The sequence below is a fragment of the Athene cunicularia genome (genome assembly GCF_003259725.1).
Source record: "Athene cunicularia isolate RWA chromosome 2 unlocalized genomic scaffold, athCun1 chr2_part1, whole genome shotgun sequence".
NCBI classification, from domain to species: domain Eukaryota; kingdom Metazoa; phylum Chordata; class Aves; order Strigiformes; family Strigidae; genus Athene; species Athene cunicularia.
The window spans coordinates 53,835,839-53,854,884 of record NW_020799095.1 but is presented as its reverse complement, the minus strand read 5'-3'; the positions used below and the strand labels follow the sequence as shown (position 1 = coordinate 53,854,884).

At 41.1% G+C, this 19,046-nt stretch overlaps 2 protein-coding genes across 4 annotated transcripts in view; one reads left to right on the top strand and one right to left on the bottom strand.

Moving 5' to 3' along the window:
• Positions 1-41: 41 nt before the first annotated feature.
• Positions 42-11,102, top strand: ALDH5A1 (aldehyde dehydrogenase 5 family member A1). Its single transcript, XM_026841362.1, has 9 exons — positions 42-199; positions 1,169-1,339; positions 1,626-1,742; positions 2,172-2,315; positions 3,175-3,318; positions 5,840-5,998; positions 7,277-7,446; positions 8,135-8,193; positions 8,344-11,102. Exons 1-9 carry the CDS (start codon positions 152-154, stop codon positions 8,547-8,549), a joined length of 1,218 nt encoding a protein of 405 aa, XP_026697163.1. The 5' UTR covers positions 42-151; the 3' UTR covers positions 8,550-11,102.
• A 3,829-nt stretch (positions 11,103-14,931) lies between these two features.
• KIAA0319 (KIAA0319 ortholog) overlaps positions 14,932-19,046 on the bottom strand; it is a 48,366-nt gene continuing 44,251 nt past the window's right edge. For all 3 annotated transcript variants that reach the window (XM_026842529.1, XM_026842530.1, XM_026842531.1), the window contains one exon: positions 14,932-18,200. In XM_026842529.1, the coding sequence (XP_026698330.1) occupies positions 18,022-18,200 (179 nt within the window). In that variant the 3' untranslated portion in view covers positions 14,932-18,021. The remainder of the gene's footprint in view (positions 18,201-19,046) is intronic.

Sequence of the window (19,046 nt, the reverse complement as noted above, 5' to 3'; positions counted from 1 at the left end):
CCTGGCGCGGGCAGGGCCGCCCGCCGAGTCTGCCCCGGGGGTCTCCTGGGGCTTCTCTGCCCGCTCGGAGAAGCTCGCCCCGGGCGGCGGCCACGGCTGCCTTCTCTCTTCCCAGGAGAGGAGCGTGCGCCTCCGCAGGTGGTACGAGCTGATGCTGGAGAACAAGGACGAGCTGGCGAGGATCATAACGGCCGAGAACGTGAGTACGGTGGCAGGGCCTCGGCCCGGCCTCGAGGACGTGGGTGCAGCCCTGGGCCAGCCGCCAGCCCGTAACACGAGTGCTAACATGGAAATGAGATAACCGGGACAGCCCTCAAAACACCCTGTATACATTTCACCAGTGAGCCACCGTATTTTTTTTTTTTAATTAAAGAAAGTTGAACTAGTAGACACACTGTGCATTCACCTCGCTCTGTTACGTCAATGGATAACGTTTCAACCATTTCTCTCACTGACATACAAACAGCACGTTATTTGGGTGACAGTAGTACCTAACACTTCAGTGGAGATCAGACCCACGTCCTTCATGGTGTGCAAAAGCATACATCCGCCTAAACCCTGGTCTTCATGGCAGAAACATTGGTGTTTGATCAGTTTCATTGACTGGGAAAAAAACGCAGAACTACTAAAGCAAGTCTCCAAGTTGGATTCACTCAGTGTGGGTTGCCTTGCATCACAGAGCAGTCTGGGAGCTCACTGGATAAAACCATGCTGGAAGATATTTCAGCAGCTCCTCTGTGATGTCCCAGCTGCTAATGGTCATTCAGTCCAGGGGATCAGACCTGGAAGTAGTACAAAGTAGTACTCCCCAAATTTCTTTTGTCCCTGCATAAACGTAACTGTTTTGCCATGGTATGCATGGTGTTCATGATGGTAATAGCAGCTAATTGCGGAGTTTGTAAATAAACACATGCTAAGTTTGCTATTCTGACTTTTTCTTCTTGTCAGGTATGACTCTAGGCACAACACAGAAAACGTTGACTATACAATGATGGTATATAGTTGCGTGGCTTCAATTTGTTGCTGCAGTCATAATCCTTTTTGGAGGCTGTATTGTACACAGTTTTAAAGTACTCTGAAAAGAACAGAAATTCCTTAATGACTTGAATTTGGTTTTATTGTTTCAATCTGTTGCTTACAGTGTATCTTCAATCTGATTTAATCAAAGGGGAAGCCTCTGAAAGAAGCACAGGGTGAAATCCTGTATTCTGCCTCGTTTCTGGAGTGGTTTGCAGAGGAAGCTCGCCGGGTTTATGGTGATGTCGTTCCAGCATCTGCAAAAGACAGAAGAATCCTGGTGCTGAAGCAGCCAGTGGGAGTGGCAGCCATTATAACCCCAGTAAGCATAGCTGAATTTTTCAAATCATGAAGGTTTTCAGCTCAGCATGGGGCTGTGGCCTTATGGCTCCTCCAGCCCTGGCAAATACCCCTATAAAGTTTAATTTCTGTCTTGTACTCGCTTCTTCCTGGGATCGATAGTGCTTCTTTGTAATGTTCACTTATGACAAAGCACATTGCACAGGCCTGTTTAGGTTATCACATAATTACAGAAACAGTGATGTGTCTGCAAAAACAGGAGGCAAAATTTTGCCTATTTTGATGGCACTTTTTTTCTCTCATCCTAGTGGAATTTCCCCAGCGCTATGATTACCCGGAAGGTTGGTGCAGCTCTGGCAGCTGGCTGTACGGTGGTAGTGAAACCTGCAGAAGACACACCTTTATCTGCATTAGCTCTTGGGGAGGTGAGCTTTTATGCTAAGCTTTACCTTAGCAGTGGACTGAAGCTGTAAATGGGAAGTCAGATGGGCTTTGAGGATAACTGTCAAGCTTCATACGTGAAGAAAGGACAAACTGGCTGACTTGATTCAGAGGTTTTAGTTCAGTAAGAATCCTTGAAAGTTGCCTCTAATATGGTGTAGATTTTCAAAGAGGATGGGGCCATTTAATTACACAAAGCATCTTTATTTCTTTCCTTTGGTTACTTTGAATGACAGCCAGTTTAAATTGGAGCAAAGCCGCTCTCTTGACACCGTGGCATCTGTTACCGGTTGTGCTGTGCACTTGCAGCTGCCACTGACTCAGGGAATGTCTTCAAAACAATAAACATTTAAGTGACTACTCCTCATACAAAATGCACTGATAATACAAATTCTATGTTTCTTTTGTTGCAGCTTGCAAACCAGGCTGGAATTCCAGCAGGAGTGTATAATGTTGTTCCTTGTTCCAGACAACAGACAGCAGCTGTAGGGGAAGTTCTGTGCACTGATCCATTGGTAGCCAAAATATCTTTTACTGGCTCTACAGCAACAGGAAAGGTACATAAGTGCACAGAACATCCTTGAAGATTATTTCTGTGGTTATACTGGAAAGGTAGGGGGAAAGTGTATGCTTTTATACAGAGCTGCAATGTTTTCTGGCTACTGTACACAGATTGTCCAGTTAATTATGTGCTTCTTGAGATACTGCCTGATAACTTTCGTATCGGTACTGCACAGAAGGATGCCTGTGTGCAACTTCCAGATAACTGCACTTTATGAAATTATAATGTGAACAGTTCGGTACAAGATGATCTTGTTTCATATTATAGGGTGACAATATACTAATAAGAACACTGAAATTGAATATTAGAGGTACTATTCAGGAATGATTTCTACAGTTGAGAGAAAGTATTAGAGAAGCGAGGCCTTTGAATTTCTCCTGTCAACCTTAGTCATGTTGTCATCATCTCTCATGAAGTCAACAAAACTGCAGAGTGTGGCTAGAAGATGATAGAATTCTGAGACGAGTGTGTGCAGAGTATGGTATCCAGGCAAATCTTAATCCGAAATTCTGTCAGATCTTGGAAAAGCTTTCTAAGAGTAGTCAAGATTTTTATTACCAAAAAAGAAAAGCAAACAAGAGTAATTGTATTAATGTGCAAAAGCCTGACCTGAACTGAAGTTGATGAAAATCCTTCTCTTCATTATTTCTTGCCCAGAATTTAATCTCTAAAGATTTTAATGAAGGAAGCTAGTCCTTGTTTTTGTCATAGGAAAAAACAGTTGGTCTAGCATTATATAAAAAATGCAGATTAATTCCCTGCCAGAGTTAAGTTTTTCACTGCCTTCCATCTGTGGTTCCACAGTTCACATCTGGTAGAGGTACAGATTTCTGTGTCTCCTCTGTTGCCTGCAGATACTGCTGAAACATGCAGCTGGCACTGTGAAGCGAGTTTCCATGGAGCTTGGAGGACATGCTCCTTTTATAGTGTTTGACAGTGCCAATGTGGACCATGCTGTTGCAGGAGCCCTTGCTTCTAAGTATAGAAACTCAGGGCAGGTAAGAGTAACCTTTCTGTCCTTTTTCCTGGAAAGTGAAGAGCTGTACATATAGTTCAAGCTGAAATAAGCTATTTTATGTAAAAGGAAAGCACAGAACACTTCATTTTGAAGGGAAAGGTACTGGAGTCGCACATGGCTCTGGGCACTCAAGTCAGTTATCAGCAAGTCTGAGTAACAACACTGTAAAATCCCATGTACTTTCAGAACATATATGGCAGGCAATAATGTCACTGGCAAGGAGGATATTCACTAGGACCCTTTGCAAGAGCATGAGAAGTGATAAGGCGTTTTGTCATGTGTTGTTATTAGCATTAAATTCATTGGAGAAATAAGAGCTGTGAAAAGACACCCTCCTGCCTCAGTTCTCAGGATTGTATTTTATAACAGCACAGTTGAAGAGGAGGTGGTCAGAGACCTGCTGCACCACTTGGATGCACACAAGTCTGTGGGACCGGATGGGTTACACCCAAGGGTGCTCAAAGAGTTGGCAGATGTGCTCGCCAAGCCACTGTCCATGATTTATCTGAAATCATGGCTAACTGGGGAGGTCCCATTGGACTGGAGGGTGACAAATGTGACACCATCTACAAGAAAGGCAGAAAGGATGATCGAGGGAACTCTAGACCTGTCAGTCTGACCTCGGTGCCAGGGAAGGTCATGGAGCAGGGCATCCTGAGTGCCATTAAGTCATATAATGGACAACCAGGGGATCAGGCCCAGTCAGCATGGGTTTATAAAAGGCAGGTCCTGCCTGACAAACCTGATCTCCTTCTGTGACAGGGCGACCTGCTTATTGGATGAGGGAAAGGCTGTGGGTGTTGTTTACCTTGACTTTAGTAAGGCCTTTGATGCTGTTTCCCACAGCATTCTCCTGGCAAATCTGACTGCTCACGGCTTGGATGGGCACACGCTTTGCTGGGCAAAAAACTGTCTGGATGGCCGGGCCCAAAGAGTTGTGGTGAGCGGAGTTAAATCCAGTTGGTGGCCAGTCATGAGTGGTGTCCCCCAGGGCTGGGTTTTGGGGCCACTCCTGTTTTAACATCTTTATTGATGATCTAGACGAGGGGATCGAGTGCACCCTCAGTCAGTTTGCAGGTGACACCAAGTTGGGTGGGAGTGTTGATCTGCTCGAGGGTAGGGAGGCTCTGCAGAGAGACCTGGACAGACTGGAGCCATGGGCTGAGGCCAACTGGAGGAGTTTCCATAAGGCCAAATGCCGGGGGCTGCCCTTGGGCCACAACAACCCCCAGCAGCGCTACAGGCTTGGGGAGGAGTGGCTGGAGAGCTGCCAGTCAGAGAGGGACTGGGGGTGCTGATTGACAGCCGGCTGAACAGGAGCCAGCAGTGTGCCCAGGGGGCCAAGAAGGCCAATGGCATCCTGGCTTGTGTCAGCAATAGCGTGGCCAGCAGGGACAGGGAAGGGATCTTACCCCTGTACTTGGCACTGGTGAGGCCGCCCCTCGATTCCTGTGTTCAGTTTTGGGCCCCTCACTACAAAAAGGACATTGAATGACTCGAGCGTGTCCAGAGAAGAGCAACGAAGCTGGTGCAGGGACTGGAGCACAGATCTGATGGGGAGCGGCTGAGGGAACTGGGGGTGTTTAGTCTGGAGAAGAGGAGGCTGAGGGGAGACCTCATCACCCTCTACAGCTACCTGAGAGGAGGCTGCAAAGAGCTGGGGATGAGTCTCTTTAACCAAGTAACAAGCCATAGGACAAGAGGTAATGGCCTTAAGTTGTGCCAGGGAAGGTTTAGACTGGATATTAGGAAGCATTTCTTTCCAGAAGGGGTTGTTAGGCGTTGGAATGGGCTGCCCAGGGAGGTGGTGGAGTCCCCATCCCTGGAGGTGTTTAAGAGTAGAGTTGACATAGCGCTGAGGGATGTGATGTAGTTGGGAGCTGCCAGTGTTAGGTCAGTGGTTGGACTGGATGATCTTCAAGGTCTTTTCCAACCTAGACGATTCTGTGACTGTTGAGTGATCAGACTCAGTTTGGACAAGATCTAACATAATAGGCACCTCAGCTGCTGCATAGAAAGATAAAGCAGCTGTTACATTTGAGAGAATGAAAGCACTTAAAAACAAATTCCAGGAAGAAAGCAAAAACTCGGTGAAGGAGTTAGAAAAGAGACCCCACACCACCAGGTGTGATTTGAGGTTCTGCTGCTCAGTCCAGCATTCTGCAGTCTCATTAGAAGGTTTTCTTGCAGCCTCTGGACCTCAGTTAATCCATGTATCAGAATTCACAGAACTCACAAAACCTTTTCCTAGTGTAAGCGACTTAAATTTAGCAGTGTGGCATATTTCACGCACATATTGACACCTTGTTGAAGTTGTATTTCTAAAGTGACAGGGGTGATGAAAGAAATGCAAAGCTAGGTAACAGCTTAGGATGGTGAAGAAGAGGCAGAGGACAGGTCACTCTAGTAACCCAACAGTGTGGCATGAAGGCCAGAATGAATTAATGAATGGATTAAATACAATATAAATTAATGTTTTTTCTTTTCATGTTTGTTTTCAGACCTGTGTTTGCACAAACCGTTTCCTGGTGCAAAAAGGAATCCATGACAAATTTGTGGAAAAGTTTGCTAAAGCTATAGAGAGTGAGCTACATGTCGGAAATGGATTTGATGCAAAAACTACCCAAGGGCCACTAATTAATGAAAAAGCAGTGGAAAAGGTATAAACAAAAGATTTAATTTTTACCATCTTAATTTCCTTTTTATGATCCATAAAGTAATTTTAGATTTGTATTTCACTTCTTTTCATGCTTGTTTTGTTAGAGTGTATTTGCAGCATGTCTGGAAGTCAGTTCTGTTCTCCAGGTCCGCACATACATACATACGTATGAACAGTTGTGGCCTGTTAATGTATCATTCCGCTATTTCCATTAAGGGAAAAAGAGATTCCGCCTTTAGGAGAAACTGATTCCTCCTGATTCCTTCCTAGCAGTTGTGTGAACATGTACTGAAATTGTATACACTGTGAGAGTTGTGATCCTGCAATTCTGAAGCACTGTGACAGCTTACTTTGAAGAACAGTGCCCCTGTCTGGCAAAAGCTAAGCAGAATAACCCATTGAGGTTAAAAATACCAGAGCTCTGGCTGTTGTAATCACTTGAAACCTTACATGCATGGTTTAGGTCTTCTGTTTTGGACTCATGACTTCAGGGAAATTTTTTTTTTAATTGCAATAATTCACATTTTCTATAATACTAAATTACGTGGTTCACACTTTCTAAGTATTGTGGCTCAGTTAGATGCAGGCTTGTGTTGAATCCCATTATACTTGAATGCTACCATATTCTTTCTGTTTATAAAATAATAGAATATGAAAATATTCTTTGATTTCTTTCCTTCATGCCTTCCCTTTGTGCATCACAGAGTATAGTGTGTGTATCATATACATCTATATGTACAATAAGTACTGCATATAGTCACTTAACTCCCTTTCTGTCATTTCAAAGGACAGGTGGAGGAGGAGACTGCTACTTCAGTTTTCCTCATTACTTTATTGTCTTTGGATGAATTGTAGATGTAGGGGATGAAAAATGTTCTTGTCAGTACCATCTTGAAAGTTGTCTGTTTCTCTTTAAATGGCAGTCATGTACTTCTGTTTTCATAGTGTTTGAACACCGCCATCAGGTGTAATTCTTAGTCCTGAGAAGACTTTTTCTCATGTTAGATATAACTTTTTCATTTCAGCAGAAAAGCTGAATCTTTAATATCCATGAAACTGGGGCCATATTCATTGTTTGTCCATCTGAAATTACATCAGACTGAGAAATAAAAATTCCAGGAAAAAAATTTAAATAGCACTGCAAAGAGTCTTCTACAAAGTATAAACCTCTCTTCAGAATCTTCTATTTAATACTGGAGAGTATTGTTTCTTCAGTGGAAAATATACTAGTGTTCATTCCTTAACACTGACTTTGAGATTTTTGTTTTGCATACTTCAGGTAGAGAGACACATTAACGATGCAGTTTCTCAAGGAGCATCTATTGTGACTGGAGGGAAACGACACAGCTTGGGGAAGAATTTCTTTGAGCCAACATTACTTAGTAATGTTACAACAAAAATGCTTTGCACCCAAGAGGAGACATTTGGCCCTTTAGCACCAGTTATCAAGTACGATTATTCATTTTCCAGACCAAAAATAGCACTTGAAAAAACAATGAAAGATTATTTTGAATAAGTAAGATTTGAGTGACAGCTTGCCAAATGATGTATTTGTACTATCACACAAGTCTCGTATTAAGGCTGGGGTACCCATGTGAAAACTCCGGATATGCGGTTTGTTTCTCTCTCGACCCGATTTTAACATGGCTGCAACTTTGAAAGAAATTTCAAAAAGTTAATCAACTTTGTGATTTGTGGCATGAAGTAGGAGGCAGCACTTCACAGTCTGTCATGTGATTCACTAGTCCTAAGTCTTTCTGACGGAAGATGACTTAGATCTCTTTTTTCCTTAAAACTTTCCCTGCCTCCATCCAGAGGAATCAGATGTGATGAAAGAACATACAGTTATCTCTTATAGTTGAGAGTGTTTGTATAGTTGGGGAAATGAATGGGCTACCTCATCTGAAGTAAATGTTTTAGCTGCCAGTGTCTAGGGAGGATAAAGTCAATCTTAACTACTTAACTGCAGTTTAAATGAAGTGATAGAAACTCCTCCATTGTTTCAAAGTGAAAACGAAATCAGATGTTTTGGAAATAGACTTTCTTACTTCTGGTAAGACTGCTGCTTGTCAGCAATTCAGGAAGACACCAGATGAACTGCAGGCCTCATTTGTATTTTTTCTCTTTATATTGACAGATTTGAAACTGAAGCAGAAGCTATTGCTATAGCAAACGCAGCTAATGTGGGTTTAGCAGGTATGCCTGTCAGATAAATGTCTTTCTGTGGTTTTATGGTTTTATGTGTTACAGGGTGACAATTTTTAATGTCAGTAAGTCTTTTTTTCAGTGTCTTCCACAATTGTTCTTCTTGATTTTAATTCCCGTATGTCTGTGTCTGCATGGCAGGGTATTTTTACTCCCAAGACCCAGCCCAGATCTGGAGAGTTGCAGAACAGCTGGAAGTTGGAATGGTTGGTGTTAATGAAGGCATAATCTCCTCAGTGGAAGGTCCTTTTGGTGGGGTGAAAGAGTCTGGCTTAGGGCGAGAAGGTTCAAAATATGGCATTGATGAATACTTAGAAATGAAATATGTCTGCTTTGGAGGCTTATAAAAATCTTCAAAAATCATAACTCCCAACAGCTTGGAAAACAGTGCTGTAATTTTAATAAGCTTCTTGAACCAGATGTATATATGAATGCAACTTCTACCTTCTTTAAAACTAAGCAACCCTGTTCTGTATGTGTAGCTACTTAACAGTATTCTGTGGTGCCATATGTTTTTACATGTTCTTTATTTCTACATCCAGTTTTTCAGCAATGTGATCATAATTTTAGTAAGGAGGAGGGAAGAATGCCCATTTATTTTTCTTGGATTAATCCTGCATAACTGAGAGGACTTGTGCATAAGAAAATAGATCATAACCCATGGCAAGGGGAAACTACATCACTCTTCTGCACTGCCTCTAATGTTTCAGTGTGGATGTGGGAGGATTTGGGGGTGGCAGTCTCCTGTTAGAATTTTGCGTAAATATTTGCATTTTCTAATACGGTTATGTGACATCCTTTGAGAAGCAGGTACGTCTCTTTAAGTGTGGGAGAAGCTGATGTGGCTTATGAAATGCGAAGCATTGCTTTTAGCTACAGCTAGGCATCTGTGCTTGTTCCTGCTCGCTGCAGAGCTGCCAGCTATTCAGCTCTTGAGCTTCCAAGCAAAGAGCTGTAATTTGTGCCTAACACACCTGGGATCAAATATGGCCCTTGTATAATGCTTGTGAGCCCCAGCAGTCCTGGGAACAGGACAGTCCAGGACAAGGAGTTGCTGGCTTAGTGAGTAGTAGGAGGAAGATGGGATGCTTACTTGAAGGAATTAACTTGTGGAATTGTAATGAGACACTACAAGGGCTGTTTCAAGGAAGCACAAGTGGCAACATAATGATACAAATAAACTTCCTTCTGTGAAAAGAATGTGACTTTCCTTGGGTAGAAGTACAGTCAGTAATGTAAATGTTGCTCAATGTCTAAAGAAACATTACTCAGCACCTCCAAAGAACAGGAGCAGATAGATGGTTCCATTCCTATGGGCTTTGTGCCTTGTGGTTAACACAGGTGAATGTCCATTAGGGAGGAAGGTTTAAGAACCTCTGAACTTGGCTAACTTGTGACCTAATAAAGATTTAAATAGACATGATTAGAGGTGAGACTCCACATGTCAACTCACTATTGTCATCCTCAAAAGATGATGTCAAGCTTCCTTAATATGAAACAAACAATGCTGTTCAAACGTTATTTTAATGGCAGTCAAAAGCAGCACTTTAAAAAATGTGCAATGCTAATCTGGTAAATAAATCAACACTAGAGGCTAAGGGGAATAAATTTTTTTTTCCTGTGTTAACTTTATTTGGTGGGGCTTTACCCATTAGTTATTAAAAATAAAAGGCAGCAACCAAGCTCTTCTTCGTATACGCTAATGAATGTACCCTATGAAACAGGCTGTTTTATCCAATCAGGCAAAGAGGTACCAGGTAACACAAGACTGGGGTTGGGTGAGGAGGCAGGGAAGCAAGCCAGAACTGAGTTTCATTGGAGTTTTTTTAAACGCACATAAGGTAGCATCGATTGCTACTTATTTCTAAATATTTTTTATTATTATATTTAACACTTGTCTCAAGGCAGATTTGCAGCACATTATCTGTCATTAGAGTATGTGTGCATCATGCCAATGGAAGGGCAGTTAAAGGACACTTACTGCCTTTCCAACACTTTCTGATGCACCAAAAATGCACATTTAAGATAGTGAGGACTTATTGCAGCTATCATTTGCAGCATAAGTGCTTGTTATCAAGAGCAAAATTAGGGTGGCCTATTACTACACTAGTTGCAGGAAACTTTCTTATAGCTAACTTACTGACTTACGCTATTGAGTGCACAGGCTGCCAGAATTTGGGGAATACAGCAGCATGGAAGAAGCAGCTGTTTGAAAGAGTAACTAGTTAGAAGGTGGTTATAACCTGGTGCCTGGTTACCACAATGCAGTGATACAGGCACACTGGCAGGTATTGTACACGGGTAAAATATCTGCCACTGGAATTGCACAGACTTAAAATATGTCTGCTTGTGAACTGCAGTATAAGGTCCAAATTAAAGTTACCTCATTTACTGCTGTATGACAGTGCAGTCTTGAATATGGGTGTATGTCTTGGAACAATGCAGTTGAAAGATAAATCCTTTAATCTGCTGCTTTATTCTTTGCAAACTCACTGATCTGCTCCATTTGTGCATTTAAAATCTTGGTAGTCTTCTGAGAATAACACTTAAAATTGAGTAAATGTTTACTTTTTTCCTGGCAAACAATACCTTTCACTATGACTGATAACAAGCACAACCCCTAATTACAAATAAGGTATATAATAAGCTGTAAGAATACCTTTTTCTAGATTGGATTGTGGTTAGATTCCAGCATAGTATCCTTGTGTCAGTAACATCAACATCAGTTAAGCACAAAATAATCTTAAAAATTGTTTCATAGAAAAAGCTGTGATTCTTCAACAAAAGATATACTTGAATTCTCACACCTCAGTTATGTTGATTACAGTTGTGATAGTTTAGCAATTTCTGGATATTAAAACTGTGATGGAAAAATGTTTTCAATTAATAAATAACTTGTGAAAGCACTGTATTTTGTGGTTATTCAACACAATTGACAAACTGACAGCAGCCACATTAACTTCAGTCTCTCAGATTTGCATAGAATTTTGTTCTGCCAGCTTTAGCACTGGGAAAAAAAGACATGTCTTTGCATCTACATGGTCATGAGGTGTAAGATTCTGGTTACCCCAATTACAGTCCCTTGAATCTAAATCAAATAGCTGAAGCTACTTTGACATACTCATATGCCATCAGTCATTTTGTATGTGAATCTTTTATGCCAAAGCAAACATTTTGTCACAAGACACGGGCTTTATATATTAGAGTGCCTTTCCCTGCTTTCAGGATACAATTACTTCATAATTCTTTACTTCATTTAAGATTTAAAATAAGGTTTTTGGAAGTGCTTTCAATTTAATTACTACAGTTTTGAAGACTCAGAAACTGTCTTTTAATTTGCAACCTGACTTAGTTAAGGTCAATATTAATCTTATTTTCTTATGTTACCCTTTAAACAGTGTTGTTTGATCCCTGCTGCCTATCCTCTCAATCATAAACTTCTAAGATACTAACGTTCTTAGCTTAAGTAAGGTGTTCAGAAGCTCTTAAGTTTTAGCACTTGTTTAAAGTGTTTTCAATGTCAAAACTCTCTGCCTAGGACCTTTCAAGACATGAGGAGTTGGTTCATTTGCTTCATAGGTGAACACTGAAGCTACTTAGCACAACTGGCTTCAGTTGTTCAGGAATCACAACTGATTACTTTGTTCCCCAAGCCTAGGGGCTTGCATCAGGGGTAGGAGGGAGGCTACTGCTGTTACAAAAATACACAGTGCAATAACCAACCAGCTGATTCTATTCTTCAATAAAGGACAGTATCTCACCAGTTCGTTCCACAGCCACTATTCCCTTGTAGAGTCCACTATGAATGCAAGAGGTACCGTGTAGCCTGTGGCAACATGTATCCAAATACATTTATGCTGCTTCCACAGTTTATGTTTCTCCTTACAGAAAGACACTTGGATCTTGTAGTACCTTTTATTGTCATGATTTAGCACAAAGATCACACACACTGATGCCTGGATTTTTCTTTTCCAGTTCAGAAACAGGCAGCATAATGTGTCCCTAGCTAACAGCAGTATTTTGGGTTACATTGCACACTAGTATCTTTGATTACTGCAAAGCAGCCATTGTACTTAATAAAACTCAAGTATGGGATTTGCTATAGAATAAGCCACAAAGCTTTTGAAATTACCACACTCAGCATGACAGCTGGTGAATATTTACACACAGCCAGTTAAACCAAGTGAGGACAAGCACCACATGAAAACTTTTAATGTGAACTGCACTAGTGTGGTTTATTCTGTCCTCTAATGTACTCAATTATTTTACCTTTCTGAAAAAAAAGACACTGTTTTTTTTTTTGTCAGTAGGAAGGGGAGGGATCAGATACCACCTATGTTTGAGTACAGACATAAATTATGGTATACATCTGTCTATCAGCCTGACCTGCGTGTTGAGTCCAACCAATATAGAATACCATGTCTAAAAGAGTACCTGACAAGTTCCTAGAAGTAAAGACAAAACTTTATTAGTAGTTACACAAATGTAGTAATTTCAGCTCAGAAATGGTTCCAGTTACAATACATTCTCATTTGCAATAAATAACATTTTTCTAGAAACAGATTCCTAATATAAATTCTGTTATAGCTCACCCATCCACCCACAGGGAGAAGTGCTTCCATACAGAGACAAACTACTGATGTATGGCTCACCTGCACTTGATTTGTAGCCTGTGCAGAAGAAAAAATGATTTGCCTTTTTTCCCTTCTTATTAAAATTTTATTTCTAAACTTTAAGGTTCCCTCCCTTGCCTTGGGGTGTTCAGGACCTAAAAGGTATGTGAAATGGGTTCTCCTTTGCTGCAGAAGTATGGGATTAGTATTCTAGTTAGGGAGCAATGATAAGCAGTAGCAATGTTAAGAAACTCTAATTCACCTCTATCCCATTTCCCCCTTCTAGAGGAATGTTTACCACTCTCAAACCTCACATAAATGGCTCAGAAGACTAAAGTAGCTGACATTTTGTTACCACCATCCCAAAGCTCCAGGTGACTACAGCCCATTAACAGTACATTGCAGGGCAAAATTTAGTTTCACTTGGAGACTTAAGAATAGGAAATTTGCCTACAAACTCAATTATTTCAAGAACATCAGACCTGCCTAAAGAAAATTTAAATGCAGCATAGAGAACACAGGCATGTACTCAAGTTCACACACTGTTTGCATACAAAAGACCAATAAGTGAAATTAGCATTGTATAAGCAAACACAGCTGACAGCACAAAACAGATGCCTGAACAGTACCTCTATCTAATGCATCAGATGGAGACTGCTGTTTACCTAAAAGGACACAGTTGAAAATGTACTCTTACACAGGAAACACGAATAACCGTTTTTCCTTCCCCAAATAAACAATCCTCTGCAATCAGAACATTCACATTTTACTTTAATTTCTCAGCAATCTAGTTTGTTAATGTGAAAGGTTGAACCACAGGACAGAGAATTTGGATTCACATCTCAGGAGATTTACCAAGGTAAATTTTGCTTCATACTGCAGTAGCATTTTGGTCAAGAAAATTAAGAACACAAGCTAATGACCTGTTCACGGCGTGGCAGTTTCGTCCTGCATATACACTGTGCTGAGTACTGAACCTGTTTAATGCCTCAGGCATAATGGTAAGTAAGTTTTTTTCTGAAATATACTAATTAGTTAAAATGCAAACAAAAGCAGTCCTTTTACATAGCTGGACAATCTCTGGTTGTGCATGCATCAGCACATATAAATGTAAAACCAAGATGCAAATGAAGATCCAGTGCTTACATCAAGGCTATCGGGAACTGTAAGTATCAGCACGCTGTCTCCCTTCAAAGAGAGTCTGTATCTTATCAAACTGAATTTTTCCTTTATTTTCAGTGGACTGAGCCATATATGACAAGGTATATCTGGTCTCCTCTGCTTTCCAGTGCAGACGAGACTGTTGGGAATATCCCCATCCCTATTTCACAAAGAAGCTGACAGCACTCTTTCTGTATATGAAGGAAAATGGTGTGTGGAAGTAAACATGGGGACTGAGGACCTGCTTCAAATCCATCGTAACACAAACCAGAAGGCTATGATCAGGATTCTACCATTTTCTTTGCACCTTAACTGCTAGTTTTCTGAACCTTTCTTTTCAGGTATGACCTGACCTCCTGCAAGAAAGGAACTGTTCTACAAAAAAAACGTAATTATACTGAATCAAGATAAAAGGCTTGCTACAGTCTCTCCTAAATTCTTGACAGAATCATGCTTGGCCTAGTGACACAAACAAGTGATATGACACATTCACAGAGCCAGAAACCATTATTTTCAACTTCTGTCCAAGTTTCATATTAAGAGCAAGCCTGATCTTATGTAAGAGGAATGACTTCTCCTTCCAAGGAGGTGGAAGAATCAAGTAGTAGAATTAGAGGCAGTTGAAAAATTTAAACTATATTCAACTTTCAAAACATAACTAAAATACTGTTAGCAAGGAAAATATCATCGAGAGAACAGAATTTAGTAAGCAGCTTCTACTTGCTAGGGCCCTATGCAGTAAGTAGTTAGGCTAATGTTTCTTACTTGCTAGAGTGAGGAATACTTAGCTAAATCATGCATACGTTCTCCTGGCACATGAACTTAACATTAATCCAAAGATCTGATCCCACAGCATGTGTGTGTAGGAGGGGGAATAGCTCTGGGCATTCTGCAGCATTAATGAAAGCATGTTTCTGATTCCTGCAGTAGTTTTACTAGAGAATCAGTCTTTAGGTGTTTTGTTTTTTTTTAAAAAAAGATGCCTAAATTTTAATTCCTTGGAATAACAACCTCCTAGGCTTCAGCACCAGCTTTAAAAATGTAAAACAAACCCAAAATACACAAGTGACTGACTTCACAAAACTGAAGGATGCTGCTGACTGCACTATGTCCTAAAAGATTAATTTATAGATAAAGGCACATTGGATACCATATTTAACAGAAGCATTAATGGCAGCACGGCCAATAGTTGCTTATGTAACCACTTTTTTAATGCATTTTTCTAAGAGCATAATTCTTGCTAGAACATTTGGGGAATTTGTGCAGAATGGATTAAGCCCAACATTTTGATTTTAAAAGGGAAAAAAAAAAATAGTATTTTGAGTGGGTCTTAACTTTTTTCATAAATGGTTTAAAGTGAACATTGTATCTGGAGCAGAAATTGAAAGACATCAAAACCTGACCTGGCTTTTATTGACCCAGTTATTTAAAAAAAATATATATATATATACTCACACACACTCAAGAAGGGGCCAGGTGAGATGAAATAATTTCAATATATAGCCTAAAACCCCCATACACATAGAGGTAAAACTTGGCTTCTAAAAGAAAGCAAGTCATACCATATATACTGCATCTTGCTGGTGGGTATCGGAAAAACTTGGAAAATGCATTAGCCCTTTTTAGCTCTTCACAGCCTCTCCCACAATGACTCCTGCAGCCACGCTCAGCTCTCCTCAGTGCAGCATTAGCAGCCTTAAGGAGGCTGGCTGCATTTGAGAATCAAAGGTATGAAACCAGTTAGGAGCATGCCATAGTGCTGCAACTTTTGACTACTGATTTCTTCCAACCTAGACAGTACTTCTGACTTTTGCCCAATTCCATTAACCAGAGAAGCACAGAAGCCATAGTGTTCAACCCAATTACTCTGTTGTGTTGGACTCCTACAAAAAGATGGAGGAAAGCCCCAAAATTCTCCACCAAATTTTTCCTCATGATGAAGGCTGTGGCAGGTGCACCTGTCTCAATAAAGACCAAAATTTCTCCGCTACTGAGTGAGTTAAAACTAGAAGCTACAGTTTGCGGGTCACCACACCTCTGTGGAGGGATAGGAGAGGCAAGGCCCTTCAGTCAACAGACAAGGCCTTCAAGCCAATGAAATGCCTCAGTTGAGAGACGTTTCTAGATCACTGACCATATATGACCACAGATCAGATCTGACCAGGGTACAAATGGAGGCTCGCCCATGCCTCCGCCCCCCACCAAAGGCAAATTGAGCCAGTCCTCCTCAGAGCAGGTCTACAGCCAGGGACTCTCCCCTTGGATCAAGATGCTGCCTAAGGTAACTCCTTGAGGTTGAGAGCCCTCACTTTATTAGGTGATAGATTGCACATTTTGGGTCATCATCCCTAAAACTTAAGCTTGTCAGCTATGCAGTATTAGTTCCATTTGACAGACATCTGTACCTGTATTTTACTAACACTTATCAGTGCTAAACAATTTTGATTAGAATAAATCTAATTTTGAGTACCTGCCTTGTCTATTTTGAGACTCTGTTATGAGGTGGGCTATGTCCCCTCCCTGACCCTTGTCATCTGCTGCCCTTGATCTCTATACTGCTTCGCCCTTCTCTGTTAATGGATTCCCCATCAACAGATTTTTTTTTTTTTTAAAAAAAGCCACCTGTACAAAATACTCCCAGAGGAACGTTTTCTCCAGCCAAATACACCTTTCCTCCAGCTCAGCCCAAGACTCCCAGCATATCAGTAAAGGACCCCAGGAAAGGACGATGTCATGGCCAGACACTACTACTAACACAGATGCCCCCACAATCAAGGCCTATGTATAAGAGCCAGGTCTTCAGTTTGGGATTTCAAAACCAGTATTGGGTCCACAGCTTTAACAAGCACACTGTAAAGAAGTTATTCAGATTTTGAACAAGAACATCAGAACTCCCAACACATGTACTCTTCCCAAACACCTACAGGGATCTCTTTGGGCCAACACCTCTAGTCACTGAATAGCCACAGAGGAAAAAAGTAAAACAATATAATGTTTAAGCTAAAACCTTCCTGAGTACCAATCCCCATGACAATGAAAGTAGGTGTTGAACCTCCTGCTCCACATAAGGTATTTTGCCACAAGCATTTCACTACAAGTGCCTGGCACATTCTTTAACTGAGCACTGGGGTTGACAGGTGAAAACTCATCTCAGCTGAGGGTTCAGTCTTAAAAGCACCAGAGCTCCTTAAAAGCGCTCTCTAAGCAAAAAGTTGTTTGGGATGCTCAACATGCTTCTGAAGGCGCATCGCAGTGAGTCCTTCCTGCCTTTCTGCTACTGTTCCCTGGCTGGACATGGCAGACTCCAGAGAGCTCCACTACAGAAGCAACCTAAGGCGGGACATCCCTGCAGGCACAGTACTTTCTATGTAAATACAGGGAACATTGCATCCTACAGGACACAGATGTATCATACTACAGCTGATTAAGTGCAACTGCTAATTGCAAACTTCCTTTGACAACAAAGACACTTCCATCTGATGATGAGCACTACCATAGAAAAGGAAGTCACAAAGCACAGTCAGAGATAAATACAATGCACTAAAAATGCTCTCTCTCTGTGTTCCCAATCTAAACTGAAAATGAAGCCTGTGGTCACATATTGCTCTTTACAGCTGTAAGGGATTTTATCTATGTTGGCTTTCACTGGTTTAGATCAGCATCATAATCACACTGCTTCTCCAAGAAAAACAGCAACACAGGACACAAATCCATATGCATCTCAGTTACGATTGTTAGTAGCGTAACAGCCCTGGCTAGTTTTGTAGCAGTGATACAGGTAAAAAGGCCTTCTGAAGTTCAGATATTCAGCATGGAACATGCGAGAAATAAAATGTGCTTTTCTTTGTTCCTATAATGGTGACAAGAGGAGTTAGTTGACCATCTAATCCTTCCCCCTTCCTTCCCCTAACTGTACTAGAAATTTACCCTTTCATCTGAAATTCGCTGATATTTTAGGATGCTTTCAGTTTGGAAAAAACAGAGGTGGGACAACATGTTTCAGACATGTTAGACCAGCATGTTCGGTGCTTTCACCCTCATTCGGTTATCTGTCTTTGGAGCTGTAGTTGAAGGAAACTCCATTTCTCATGGATCCATTCATGAGGGTTTTAGGATTCTCTCTTTCAATCTTTTCTCTGCTGAAGATAGTGTCCTGATCACTGTCAAACTCTGACTCAGAGACCATCAGACTGGAGTTGTGTTCCGTACTTCTGTGTTTTATACCTGACAATAAAAACACAGGACAAACTTATTAGAAAGGTTTCACTTCAGTGACAACTAACCATCCTCTCCTCTGCTGGGATATGAAAGATAAGTGAAGACATTCTCTGCAATCCAGCATAACACTGCGTACTACTGCCACCACCAATATTAAAACTGGTCTAGGAGGTATCATCTATTGTTGGGCAGATACTCTGACTTCACTGCAGGTCCATCAGTTTATGGCCCTGAAATGTTTCAAATTTAAACACATATATTCACAATTAGAAGGTCTTAGTACATGCCTGATGTACTTTTAATAGCTTGAATCTGGAAATTAGTCTGTCCATTCAACCATGTGATTGACACAAGTGGCAATGGAAGGTCATGGTCTCTACAGAATTGTTTTATCTGTTTTTCTAGGATAACAGTTCCTCAGGATGATTTTACTTCCCTGGATTGCAGTATTTCCCCTGCTAAAAAATGAAACTTAGGTAAGCCAAAATATATGTGAACAGAGGGTAGCAGTTGAAGTCTATTAATATTTAGCAGGGCACTTATGGGCCAGGAGGGAACTGCTGTGCAGCAATAAAACAGCTCCAAATCAAAGCAAGTGCAGGGGAGGAGGGATTACATAGAAAAAAATCTGTGGGACAACTGGATGCTCTAGATTAAGGTTAAAAAAGCAGCTCAGAGCACTAACTGAAACCAAGGTCTCACGAAAGAAATGAAGTGATCCTCCCCCAACCATTTCATTGTCTAAGCTGGCCTCTGCCATTTCCAAACTTGCAGGCCAGCTTCTGGGCTCCTGCTGACTGCAGGTGTCAATTCACGTACACTGACTGTAAGCCTGGTGGATGAGCTCTCAGC

What these genes read in the sequence shown, in the direction of transcription:
- ALDH5A1 (XM_026841362.1), top strand. Translation starts at nt 152, where the DNA reads ATGCTGGAGAACAAGGACGAGCTGGCGAGGATCATAACGGCCGAGAAC. An exon ending in GCTCTACAGCAACAGGAAAG is followed by an intron (nt 2,316 to 3,174) that starts GTACATAAGTGC and finishes TGTTGCCTGCAG; the next exon opens with ATACTGCTGAAACATGCAGC. An exon ending in AGCTAATGTGGGTTTAGCAG is followed by an intron (nt 8,194 to 8,343) that starts GTATGCCTGTCA and finishes TCTGCATGGCAG; the next exon opens with GGTATTTTTACTCCCAAGAC.